At 34.7% G+C, this 13,249-nt stretch overlaps 1 protein-coding gene across 1 annotated transcript in view; it reads right to left on the bottom strand.

The window, feature by feature from the left end:
* LOC141461950 (uncharacterized) overlaps positions 1 to 13,249 on the bottom strand; it is a 69,194-nt gene that overhangs the window by 11,579 nt on the left and 44,366 nt on the right. The window contains exons 21-28 of the mRNA XM_074143433.1: positions 12,897 to 13,061; positions 9,356 to 9,493; positions 5,991 to 6,101; positions 5,717 to 5,914; positions 5,386 to 5,612; positions 3,978 to 4,266; positions 3,027 to 3,691; positions 943 to 1,096 (exon numbers count right to left, since the gene is read on the bottom strand). Coding sequence (XP_073999534.1) covers positions 943 to 1,096; positions 3,027 to 3,691; positions 3,978 to 4,266; positions 5,386 to 5,612; positions 5,717 to 5,914; positions 5,991 to 6,101; positions 9,356 to 9,493; positions 12,897 to 13,061 — 1,947 coding nt within the window. The remainder of the gene's footprint in view (positions 1 to 942; positions 1,097 to 3,026; positions 3,692 to 3,977; positions 4,267 to 5,385; positions 5,613 to 5,716; positions 5,915 to 5,990; positions 6,102 to 9,355; positions 9,494 to 12,896; positions 13,062 to 13,249) is intronic.

Below are 13,249 nucleotides of genomic sequence, written 5' to 3'. Positions count from 1 at the left end.
GACTTTCAATCCATCAAATTGATTCCTATTTACTAGAATTTGATTTCCAATTAACAAAACATCCGTCAAACATTACACTTACTCTGATAATCTGTTTTTACATTTTTTGCGTATTGGGAAGCAGTCGCCTTGAAAGGGATTAAAATTTATGGAAATGATTCAATGGTAGGATATGTTTTTATTTAATAAAATCAAGTTTAAAAAATATGGAGCGAACACTAGCACGGCTTTCTTTGACTAATGTTTGCATAATTAAATTTTCTCGAAATTTAGAATGTGTATTTGAATATAAAACAGCAATACTGAATGTATTTAAATTAAGAAAATTACACTAATCAAGGGAACGTGACGTCACAGCTCCCCAAAACCCCACTAAAAGAAATAATATGTACACAAAGGTTAAAGAATATCATTGGAACTACATTCAAAAAACGAAATAAAATTTAATTCTTGAACGAAATAAAACTATAAATCTCCAGAAATTAAACTGTAAGAATGGATTCAATTAATGCGGCCAGTGATATTAAGATACTTTTTAGACTGGACATGTGTAGGAAATTAAAAATCAGGAAAGAAAAGATATTGACCATCAACGATTTCAAACGGATGATGAAGAGAGGTAAATTTGGGTCTATGGATCCATCCTTTGTGCCTCAACATTTTTTGGTACACTTTGTGTAGTATATTTTCAAATTTGAAATGAAATGATTCAGTAGAATAAAATTAATAATTTTACGTCAAAATTAGATAAAATTCAATTTGGTTTTAAATGTAGGCCTTGATTTCTTTTAGAACAAACCCTTTTGCTTTTTCCAAACGCAAGTGACAGTTGCAGCGATCTAGTGGCAGTTAAACGAACTAGTTACTAAACCTAAAGAAAATCTGTCACAATTAAAACTGGGGATTATTGCTTTTATAATGAAGATACAAAACTTCACTTACCACATAGTTCATTATTAATGAATTGAGCTGATCCATTTTAAGTTGTTCGGTAGACGGCGACACCAAATTCTCGTTACAGTGGCAGTATACTGCAGTCGAGATTATGCTAATCATTTTAAGCAATAACTTTCTTAATGTCAGCGGCTTTCCGTGCCTGTAATTGTAGGGTACAAATAGCTATAAATTTCTTTGAAGAAGCTATAGTTAAATCTGCCTAACATTAATTAAGCTTTGTGATGTAACTATTACTTTCTTTTATAGCAGATTTGAATCCAGACTTGAGAGCAATTTTGCGTCACTACCTTTTAGAAAAACTATAACGCCTCAAAATCCTATCCAAAATTAATGATATATAGAACAAAATTCTAGCTGCACAAGAATGAATTATATATAAGTCTTAAGACGTCTAGGGACATCCTAGCTTGCGAAAGAAACTATTTCTTTATATTATTATTTTTTGTCATTGAGAGATATTAAATAAAAAACATTTTGTTTGTCGAATAATTTTCAGCCTAGTTAATTGCTAATATAAAAATATTATATTTTTATTTGCACTAACTTACTAACATTAAGCTTACTGCTGGAAATATTTTTACTAGTTGCAGTGCAATGTATTGCAATGATGGTCTAATGTTAAATTGAGTATGTGTTATTGTTACCATGTTAATTACCACATTTAATTATAGAAATATTAAACTTTTCTTTTAATCTAGTAAACTACATAAGATATTCAATTAAGAGATAGTCATTTTTTCTGGCGTAGTTTTTGTTCTAAGGATTATATTTGTTCAGACAGTAATTGGAATCGTTTGTAGCTTCTGCCAGTTTGCCTTGGCTTTGCTGCCTTTTCTTTGTAACATCATTTTTTATGAGTTCCATAAAAAGGCATCTACCGAGAAGGACCGTCACTGGCCAGTTTGACTCGTACTTGGCATAGGCGTCATGCTTCCAGTGGACGTTATGAGAACTTTTTTGGAGGGAGTTGCGAAAGTGTACCCAACCGTCCGATAAGGATTGCTGTGAATAAGGTACGTTAATTTTTTTTTTGTCTTTGTTAGAATAACTGATGTGAATTATGTGCCTCAACTTAAGTTTCGCGTTACACATGCCTAGCAGAATACAACAAAATTAAGTGTTGTTCTCCAAAAGGGTTTGGAGGGCGAAGCCCCCCATTTTAAAACGAAATGTAGGTGAGTAAGGTGAGGGAAAGAAAATAGAGGTGTGGGGAGCGAAGCCCCCCCCAAATGAAATAAAATTATCGATTTTGGAAGTGATTGTGAATAGCTGTGGTAATGTAATCCATCATATTGAAATATAAATGTTAAACAGTGCCAGTAAAAATGTTTTACATCTGTATAATTGAATGTGGCGGTTGTTATAATAACAGCTAAACATAATCACTCTAATATTGGGTCACGCCTCTAACGGGTCTATTGTAAATTTTATCCTGTTGTGATAAAACAAATAGTAGCTATTGTTGAATAGGGACCAAAGACATCGAAAAGGTTCCTTAATAGCCTCTCGCGTAAGGTTACTGAGGTATTACTCCAACAAGACGAAGAGGGTCACTACTTAGGTAATCCACTTTGGACTCCTAGGACTTCTTAATAAAGGGCCATGACAAAAATGCATAGCTTGGGCCTATCAACGGTTAGTTTTTTTAGGTCTGATCAAAAGTAGATGAAAAGGCACATATTGATATTTTCTGACAGCGTAAAGGGCCGTGGATGGTTGAGATTTCGTCGCAAAAAAACTTGTACCCTACCAAGAGTTCCTCTTGGAGTCTAATCAGGCACAAGTGGAATGTAGTTCAATCTTGAGAAGGTCCCAGAAAATCTCTGGGAAGCTATGGACTTGTCTGCCTAGCCAGCCCCCAAAGTATCTAACCTATTATAGACATGCGTCCAACTTTTAGATTAATGAATTATGCTTAGAATGGTAACAACAGCTTGATTCATGGTCCTATACAAATGTAGGCAATGTTGAGCCATTTATTCTTGTTTTAGGGCTAGGATTTCTTAAATAATGTTTATAGTCAACGTTACATTTACATTTTTTAAAGTAGATTGATATAGGCTACTTACTTCAAGGTGATCGTGTCGATTTTGGATATAATCTTGTTATAAATATGTTGCAGAGGGACGTCGTACGCACACTCCAAAACGTAATCCTCGCCCGTGTTAATCATGGCAAGGGTTTCAATTCCCTTCGGTGCGTCTTTCTCCTCGCTGCTAGACTCATCCTCGCCAAACGATTCGTTCACGATGATTTCCTCGTCGGACAGCTGTTCATCCACAATCTCATCCAAGGAGATCTTAGTGAATTCATCCCGCTTCGAAAAGTTGGTTTTGGAGGATCTATGCTCGGAAGCGCTCCCTGATACTGATGCCTTATCCTCGCAGGATGACTCGTCAACGGAAATCTCCTTATCCGAGTTTTGGTTAATTAACAGCGATATTGTTGATTCAGTGGCGATTGACCCAACAGTTGAACTTGGTGAATCTTGAATTTCCGATGCTCTCATTTCCACAACGGAACCTTCATTTGCTATGTCACCTTTCTCCTCTAAATCTCTTGTATCAACCAATTCTTCGTCAGACTGACATTCTTCTAACAGCTCACTAGTGCCCTGATCCCACATAGAGAATTCATCCTCCAAATTCCAGTCTACGTGCGATTCGTCATCAACCTTGTAGATATTTCTACCACTTTTACAGTAGTACAATTGTTCTTGTGGCTTCAAAAACATCTGCAACATAATGTTATAATCTAAATGAGCTACCTGTTTAATTAAGCTAACTCGCCGACCCAATGTAAATATCCTGTTTGAGAAATACCACTATTTGGTCAATGTTCTAGGTAAGATATTTAGTACTCATCTAAGAGCTAAGAGCTTATAGATCTACCCTGTGATGAAGCCAGTTAAGTACATGTATAGCATTCACTACTTTCTTACAACCATCCTAGCTGCCTGATCTAGGGATTACAAAGTCCCTCAGAGGAAACCAAGACAAATTCCAAAAGTATCTACTCACCAAAATTTCAGGAAACTTTGGTAGCTGCTGTGGTGACAGTGCCTCAATGGTCTCAATGAATTCCGTCTCATCATCAGAATGGTCACTGTCGAACTTGTTGCATAGCTTTGATGAAATACTAGATCTTGGTTTTAAGGTAACTGAGGAGTAGATTGAGCCACTGATACTGGAAACTGAACCGACAGCCTTATCTAGGTCTTTTATGAGGCCATCACTTATGGAAGTGGAGAATGGTGAATCTAACTCATGGGCATTGTACCAACTTTCCATCCAGTCCACCTTCTTCTGCCTGAAATTTATGGTCAATTGGCCAAAATTATTAAACTTTTACTTGACTACATAAAATAAATTAAAAAATACTATATGAATAAATAAATAAAAAGTGTATAAACATAAATATAAAACTACTCAGTGTACTAGTGAAATGCATGAAAATTGGTTGATCTGGTTAATGCTCTCTGGTTGAACTAGCTTTGTTTCCAAAAATAAAATAGTTCATGCTGAGCATTATACTGTATGATGCTGCTAACACGCTTTACTGGAAGTTGTCAGCCAAATCCGACCAACAAATACTGGCGCACATGTTGCAAAACTTGCAGTGAAATTTATGTACAAGGCATGCTTTGCAAGATAACTCCAGTTTCTGGAAAATAATGCGCATGAACTGACATCTCAACAGGTAGTCAAGAGAACTGATATTTGACAACTGTAAATGCACTGGTGGCTCCCGCAGCACGAAAATTCAAATGTATAAGACGTTGATCCGGCCAGTGCTTTTGTACGGCTCCGAAGCATGGACCATGTCAAAAGTATATGAGAAGTCCTTGGCGGTATTCGAGCGGAAGGTTCTCCGTAGAATTTATGGCCCTGTGCGAGATGGACAGAACTGGAGGATCAGGAAAAACCGGGAGGTATATGCTTTGTTCGAGGAGCCGGATATCGTCAAAATTGTAAAACTAGGAAGACTGCGATGGGCAGGGCACGTGGCAAGGATGGGGGGATGAAGAAATACCCAAAAAAATTATGGATGGCAGCGTACAAGGTCCCAGGAGGGTAGGCAGACCAAGAACGCGATGGCAGGACTGTGTGGCAAGAGATGCTTTGGCATTGCTTGGATTCCGTAACTGGAGGGCGGCTGTGCAGGACAGAGACGCCTGGCGGGCACGTCTTGAGGAGGCCAAGACTCTTCATGAGTTGTAGCGCCATTTAAGAAGAAGAAATGCACTGGTATAAAATAATAGTGGCATGTAATGAGAAATGAATTTGCTGGCGAAGGCAGTTTTATGAGAATTCTTCTGATCTTTTGCAGCTGGCCAGGAATTTTAGTAATTTTAGCTCGTCACATGATTTAGAGTTCGAATATTGATCAAAAAGCCTAGCTACAAAAGGTTTATGAATACTATGTTACCTGAAGTTTAGTAAATCAATCATTAATCGCATGTTGTCCCTGTGTAAAATGTGTGGCACTTCACAGGACACCTTGTAGGATGGGACTTTCTGCAAAGTGGATATCTGTGCCTCGTCCGGGATGCCGATATGATCGAACAAGTACTTAAGGTAATTCTCGCATACGTTCATTTCTTTGTCAGAAAGAGAGATATCACTTAAGTCTTCACAGAGTTTTCTTCTGCCGGACTGGAATCAAAGAAAAATTTGTTTATTAGTATTAGTGTTTAACCTAGCTAGGCATTTTTCATAAAACTAATTCAGTCACTAATAGAGATTGGTGCATAACATACCACATATGCGCTGTGGGCGGGAAGTCGTCTCAGTACTTCTTTTGAAGTATTCTCTGAACTTCCACTGGACATCCTAAAAACCTCTCTCTCGCATTTTCTTCCAGAAAATTTTCTTCTAGAAAATTTTCTTTTTTTTACAATATCCAGAGGTGGCTTACGGCTAAGTTGCTCGCCCAGACCCTCGCTTTGCCAAATCGTCTGGAAAGCAGTTATCATATATTAAAAACCAGGAAGGGTTTGCCTTAGATTTTCTAAATTAACAAGGCACACTCACCTTATATTTTTCATCAAATTTAGTTCGAACTGTTTGATCTAAATTTTGACGGTCATCTATCAATGGAATCTTATGATGGTATTCTTCAGATAGTTTCTCGGGCAACGAATCCTGCAATCAGCAAATAAACTTCTTCAGTTGTGACCGCTGTAAGGCGTACCCTAGCAAATGGCCAAAACTCTATAGAGATAATCTTTTACAATACTAAGTAGCTAGGGCTTCTAGAACTGCTCTGTGTTGATGGAAGATAATAGCCGTCAGTTCCACCTGCCCCATATCAACAAGTTTAGGCCCTTAGTTTCTTCATCAGTCCCTCACCTGTGTGAAGTTCTAATCGCCGTGTTGGAGAAACTCATACAAATGTTACTCGCTCAGTGTATTTTTGATACCTCCTCAACAAAAACTGGCATTTAAATGTTTAAGAAAAAGAGTTGATTAAATGGAAAATGGTACAAAAATCAACAATTCATTCATACTTCAATTCGTAATTTCAGCCAGGTAGAAACGTTCGAAAAAAGCTTGTGTTTATTTAAAATTGTTTCTAATGTTTTTTGAACTGATTTCTTTTTTTAATTAATTTTTTTTCGCTTGTGAACAATGTTTTCACGAATCCTTAAAGAAGATAAAACAAATAAAAATTCATCGTACTTTTTGAAATTATGTTACAATTGATATAATTTAAGTAATTTTACATTAGATTTTCATTAATATTTTGTGAAATTTATTGTATTTATCACTGACCTTACGCTGGCCATTTTCACTAATATATATTTTGTGTTAAAATAATAATAATATATATATAACATCTTAATGAGTAGTAATAAATAAGCACATTATTTCAACTCTATTAAAAATTCATTTTTTAAATTTACGTTTATTTCGCTCTTTATTATGAATATTCATCACAAACAAGCATATTAAACTTAGAAAAACGTCACTAATGACGTCATTATTTTCGCTCACACGAAGCTCACAACGTCCCACCTAGAGTCGGGTGCGTTCCACTTGGCGACCACAACGACCACGACCGCGATTTTGGCCGTTCCACTTGCTTGTGAGCGTTGCGATCGAAAACCCAAGTGGAACGGACTGTGGGCGTTTTAACCGTTCATGTAAACATTGCATATGGCGGCCTCGAAAATAAGTTAGAAGCTTGAAGAGGTTATTTTTTAATTTAAACCCCATGTATAAGCAGTTATAATAAACTTTATTAATTATTGGTAAAGTTGACTTATATTAAAAGAATATATATAATTCAATTTTTTATATTACATTTTAGTGGAGTATTTATAAAATTTACGTTTAAATAAAATTAAAATGTCTTTTGTGGCAACAGTTGGATATTTATTAATAATGCTTTAGAAAGTTCTTTATCTAGTTCCGATTAGAGTGGAATGTAATTTTACAAAATCGCAATGATAAAAAGCGAAAACTTAGGCCACGTATTATTAGCTATCAGAATAATTGATCTTTATTCAAATGAAGAATTTAAAAGTTATTTCAGGTAAATGATTTTGTGTTATTCAGTGATTTAGTGTGTAAAGGGATAAGTAATTATTTATTTATTTATTTTTTGGAGACTTTCGAGAAACACATTCTATTATTTACATGAAATAATACTTTCATTTACATGAGATAATTTTTTCGGTCGCCATATTTTGTTTTAAAAATTGCGCCAACTCTGAACGCCCACTTCGACCCAGCTCTATAGATGGGGCGTTGTGGTCGTGTGGGCGAAAATAATGACGTCATTAGTGACGTTTTCGCCACGACCACAACGACCGCGGTCGCCAAGTGGAACGCCTGAAAGTATGTTTTGGTCGTTGTGGTCGCCAAGTGGAACGCACCCCTAGAGCTGGGTCGAAGTGGGCGTTCAAAAATTTGGCGCAATTTTTAAAAGGAAAGATGACTACCGAAAAAATTATATCAGGTAAATGAAAGTATTATCTCATGTAAATAATTAAATGTGTTTCTCGAAAGTCTAAAGAAAATAATAAAATGAAAAATTACTTATTCCTTTACATACTAAATCACTGAATAACGACCAATTACACTTTGATAGTTAATAATACTACGTGACTTAAGTTTTCGATTTCACTATTGTGATTTTGTAAAATTGCATTCCACTTTTCATCGGAACTAGATGAAGAACTTTCTAAAGCATTATTACGTTGCATTAATAAATATCCTACTGTTGCCACAAAAGACAATTTAATTTTATTTAAACGTACATTTTATAAATACTTCACGAAAAGTTTATTATAACTGCATATAAACGGGGTTAAAATTAAAAAAACAACCTCTTCAAGCTTCTGACTTATTTTCGAGGTCGCCATTTGTAATGTTTACATGAACGGTTAAAACGCCCCATAGTCCATTCCACTTGGGTTTTCGATTGTAACACTCGTAAGCAAGTGGAACGGGCAAAACCGCGGTCGTGAGCGTGACCGTTGTGAGCGCTTAGTGGAACGCAACTCCATGTATACGTAACCATTACGGTGTTACCGTGTCACACACCTATCAGATATATCCATAAACCATTTTTTCACAATTTCAGACTTATAAAGTTTTACAGTAATACTGTCTCGAATGTTACTACAGTGGAGTCTCGGTTATTCGTCACTTTTTTATCCGTCTATTCCAATTAACCGTCACTGTCCTCATTTTTTCCTTAGTCTTTTAGGTACATACTCGTGTCCATCATTCGACAGTTTGTGGGTTTTTCTCCTAAAAAGATCAACCACAAACAAAACCGCCCACAAAACCGATTAGATGTCGCAGACATTGTATTCATTAATTTTAATACACAGTAGAATGAATTGAATAATGAAAGATAATTGACCTTTAAGGCTTAAGCATATAAACGTATAAAATATGTATACCAGTTAATACAAAGTTTTATACAAGTTAAACAAAAGAATCTAGAAATTTTCCTGTTTTTTCCATTATCCGACTATTCGACTATCCGTCACGTGTCCGGTCCCGGTCATGACGGATAACCGAGACTCCACTGAATTTTATTTTGTCGCAAATGATAAATTTTTACAACTAAGTTGATAATTTAAATTGGTAATATTTTGCTAAAATAAAAATGATAGATCAAGTATTCTAGGTGTTTGCCTGGCATCAAAATTCACTCTACACCATTTGTTATATACTTCAAAATTAGCTCCACTTTTTTATTACTCATTCCCCGGTTCATGGCATACTGTCACTGAGAAAAAAAATCAAATAAGCTCGACGAAATTAAATTAGAGTCAGTAGTTGGTTGATTGAAAGCCAGGAATGGTATTAACAAGGTATCTCAACAGCTGAAAGGTGACTTATTTAAAAAAAAAAAAATAATAATAATAATGAGAACTGACCTGTCCATCAAGCACCACACTGAGCAAACTTTCAAGCACCTCCACTTTACTAATTTCTGATTCCTCAGACAGATCCTCTTCATTAAATTTTTTTTCTATTTCAATTTTCTTCATTTCATTATATTTATGTTCCACTCTCTAAAAGGAAAAAACAAACAAACAAAACCTAGAGTGAACAGTTGCAAGACTTTTTATGACATCTATTTCAAATTTTCTTTAGTCCCTTTCAAATATTAATGATATGAATAGTGGGGTTAGATGAATGAATCAAATTAAAAGACTAATACTTGATTGATTGATTTTTTTCATTTTTGAAAAAAAGGTTTAAAAAAAGGTTATGTTTAGTACTTCAATACTACATTTCCTTTCTGAATCAAGATTCCAACTCTGCTCCTTGGCGCCACAAATCGTAAAAACTATGAGACGCAGTTGTATTTTATTATTAGTTATTTTTAATATCTCTATGGCCATACGCGAAAAATGAATACTGCGTTTCCAAAAAGTTGTACGACATAGAAGAAGATAATGAAGTCTTGGGAGTTTTAGCACTGAAACTTTTTCATGGTAAAGAACAGAGACTACATAAACCCAACGTCTATTGCACTCCATCTCAGGACACCTGCTTTGATTTCAAGCAGCAAACATACTCAGAAGTTTTTTTTAAGCTTTTGTTTTAAGGCGTAGAAAGGCCCAATTTTTTTTTTTTTTTGTTCTGCGCCCTGGACCTTAACTGACTGCTGAGTCGAAAAGTAAACAAATTGGGAGAGAAGGTAAACAAAGGGGAAATTGCAACGTACGAAGAAAATGTTTGCATAGATAAATCGATGGAGGAACTTGCCTTGACCAGAATGAGAAAAGGAAAATCAGTAGGTCGTGACGGTATCACTTCGGATATGGTTAAATTCTTGGGCGAAAACGTAAATAAATTCTGTTACACATACTCTATACTTGAAGATTTCCATTATGGTACCAATCTTCAATATAGAAGATAATCCGGAAATTCTGTTATTACTGGAGTATTTTCTTAACTAGTGTTCGCAGTAAACTGTTCAAAAGAACACTAAGAAACTTGATATACTAATTTGGAAAATGCTCAGTGAGGTTTAAGTACTGACCGAAGCAACCAGGATCTAATATTTATGTTAGACTAACCAATAAGAAGCACTTAGAAAAAGAGAAATCAAGTTATTTGTGCTTTATTTAAGTTAAAGTTTCTGATTCAATACCTAGGCTTATAAGTTTGCATGCATTGAATGACAAGGTAGACAGAAAAGTTTGAAGTTTGCTATTGAAAGACTGTATAAAGTGCACAAGGAATTATTTTCGTACTATCAACCTGGAATATGAAGATTTTTACATTCCCTGGCGTAAAACATGAGTGTCTTTTGAGTTCCATCCTCTACATTTTAATAATATTTATTTATTACTATGAATTGTGAAATGAAAATGAGAAAACTACATTTAGAATTTAGGCAGCTCTAGAGGGTTTATATAGTGAAGTCTAGTGAAGGAGCAAACAAAGAATAAGTTGTTTTCTGTCGAAAAATCACCTCCTTAGTCAAGATACAAAGAGTTCTTCAGCAACATAATCATGCCAGACATTGCATCCGACTGACTTAAAAATCTAGGAGCAATTTCTCACCATACTTCGCTTTATCCGACTACATCTCATTCTGATTCATTATTTGTAAAATAAAAATTTAACTGCTGAAAAGTAAGTGAATGCAGATTTTATTTATTATATGCTTCCTAAGAACCTTTGTAATATCAGAGAAACGTTGAATTATTGGCATTAAGATGGGTTGAATGCAACATACAAAAGTTTAGAATTTTTTTTTTTTTAAATAACATTAGCAACATCTGTAGAAATTATATATAAGTATAAATCGATGAAATTCCAAACTGTTAGGTAGCACTTTTTGAAAAAGTGTGAAATAAGGCTCTCAAAAATATTGGGACACCAGAAGTGCTAGAGTTTAAATGTTCAATATTTAAAATCTCCTACTATTTAATAATTGGTTGGTAATAATTTAATAATTGCTTTTTGACTTACAATAGCCCTCAAACGAACAGGCATAGGTGAAACAAGTTTTTGGTTAATTCAGGTGGTGTTTTTTTCCCATTCTTCCAGGAAACATCGTTTTAATTCATTTTTGTTAGATATTACTCGTTTACTTAAAGCACTGGCTAAATATTGCCATAAATGTTCAATGGGATTAAGATCCGGTGACTGCGGAGAGGTTTGGAAAACTTTGGGCAATTACATAACAGTCACTGACGTATCACCCAAGCCGTAGGTTTGGGGTCGTTGTCTTGGTAGAATTTAGAAGACCCTAAAATACCAAATGTTTGGGCACTTTTTTCAAATTATATTTTAATATATTACTATAAACCATTTTGTGCATCATTCCATCAATAAACACTCATTCTCCAAATCCTGATGCACATTCAGCTCCAAACCAGAACTGACCCACCACCACCCGGAGGTGCAGCTTTAAAACCCTTTAAAGTTGGCTGTAAATTCTTCTTTTCGAGTTCAGCATTCGCTTTCCTCCAGACCATAACCCTTCCATCTGACTGAAAAACATTAAATTTTGATTCATCGCTAGAGTATATCATTTCAAAAGTCACTATTTACATTGAAATATTTTTCGGCAAATTTCACTCTCTTAACACGATTTATCTTACTGACAAAAGGATTCTTCCAGGCTACTCTACCATGATAGTCGAGTTTTCTTAGCACTCTCCGAACAGTTTCTGCTCCTTTTTTGCTCTCTGAACATGTCAAAAATTTCACATTGAAGTTTTGGAGCACTAAGTCGGTGATCTTTTTTAATTCTTTTAATATATAACGCTGCTCTCTGCTGCTCTCTCTCAGAGAGCAGTTTAGGACGGCCTTTTTGTGGGGTTGAAACAATTCTTTTTTCTTTTTGGTAACGCTGAATGATGTTCCACGCAGTAGATGTTTTAGGTCCGATCAGTTTTTCTGTCTCTCTAACACTTTTTATTGTCTTTGTGCAAAGAAATTACAATTTTTCTTTGTTCAATCGTTGTATTTGTATTTTTGCGCGACATGTTACACCTGGCTTGATTTATATAAACTAATATAATTATTAATTTCATATTGAATATATGCTTAAGGTATATATTTACAAATTGTATAGATATTCGGGCAAAACCTTGGACAAACTATAAATTATAATAGTGTCCCAATACTTATGAGAGGTAGAATTTGCACTTATTATTATATATATTTTTTTTAATCTACCAAAACATTTTTATTTACTTATTTAAATAGTTTTTATTTAATTAATAGTAATTATAAAATGAAATGAATTTATAAAAATTTGAATAAATGGGTGCCACTTTTAATTTTCGTCAATTTTTAACTTCTGTATGTACTGTCCCAATATTAATGGGAGTCACTGTAAGTAAGCAGATAAAAACCTAGCTTCTTATCTTAAGCTTCCAGCGACGTTTCATCTTTTGAGCTATGTGCAGAAACAGAAATACAAACATTGCATAAATAACTTTTAACTACCTTTTCCCAATCGGGCCAATCAACTTCACTATAATAATCGCCGATATCATCCAAAAGTTCATCGTAAAATCTATCTTCCTTTATGGTAACTTGCGACAGCTTTTCTATATCAGATTTCTCTTTGTATACGTACAGTGACCGCATGATTGCATTGTCGATAGAATCCTATTAAATAAAGAAAAACAAAATTAAGAAGAAAAAAAAAAAGTAAGTTGTTTGAGCAGCTAATGAGGCGTATTGTAAAATATAAATAACCATTTTTCAATAAAAATTCAGTAATGATTCAGCGATATTAAGGCAGTAGACGGCGTGATCTGAAGATAATGCCTTGTACCCTACACGAGACACGAACA

This window comes from Rhodnius prolixus, unplaced genomic scaffold (assembly GCF_049639745.1).
Source record: "Rhodnius prolixus isolate KJV_2025 unplaced genomic scaffold, Rpr scaffold_12, whole genome shotgun sequence".
Taxonomy (NCBI): Eukaryota; Metazoa; Arthropoda; class Insecta; order Hemiptera; family Reduviidae; genus Rhodnius; species Rhodnius prolixus.
The sequence above is the reverse complement of the archived record's forward strand: the minus strand, read 5'-3'. Positions and strand labels throughout refer to the sequence as shown.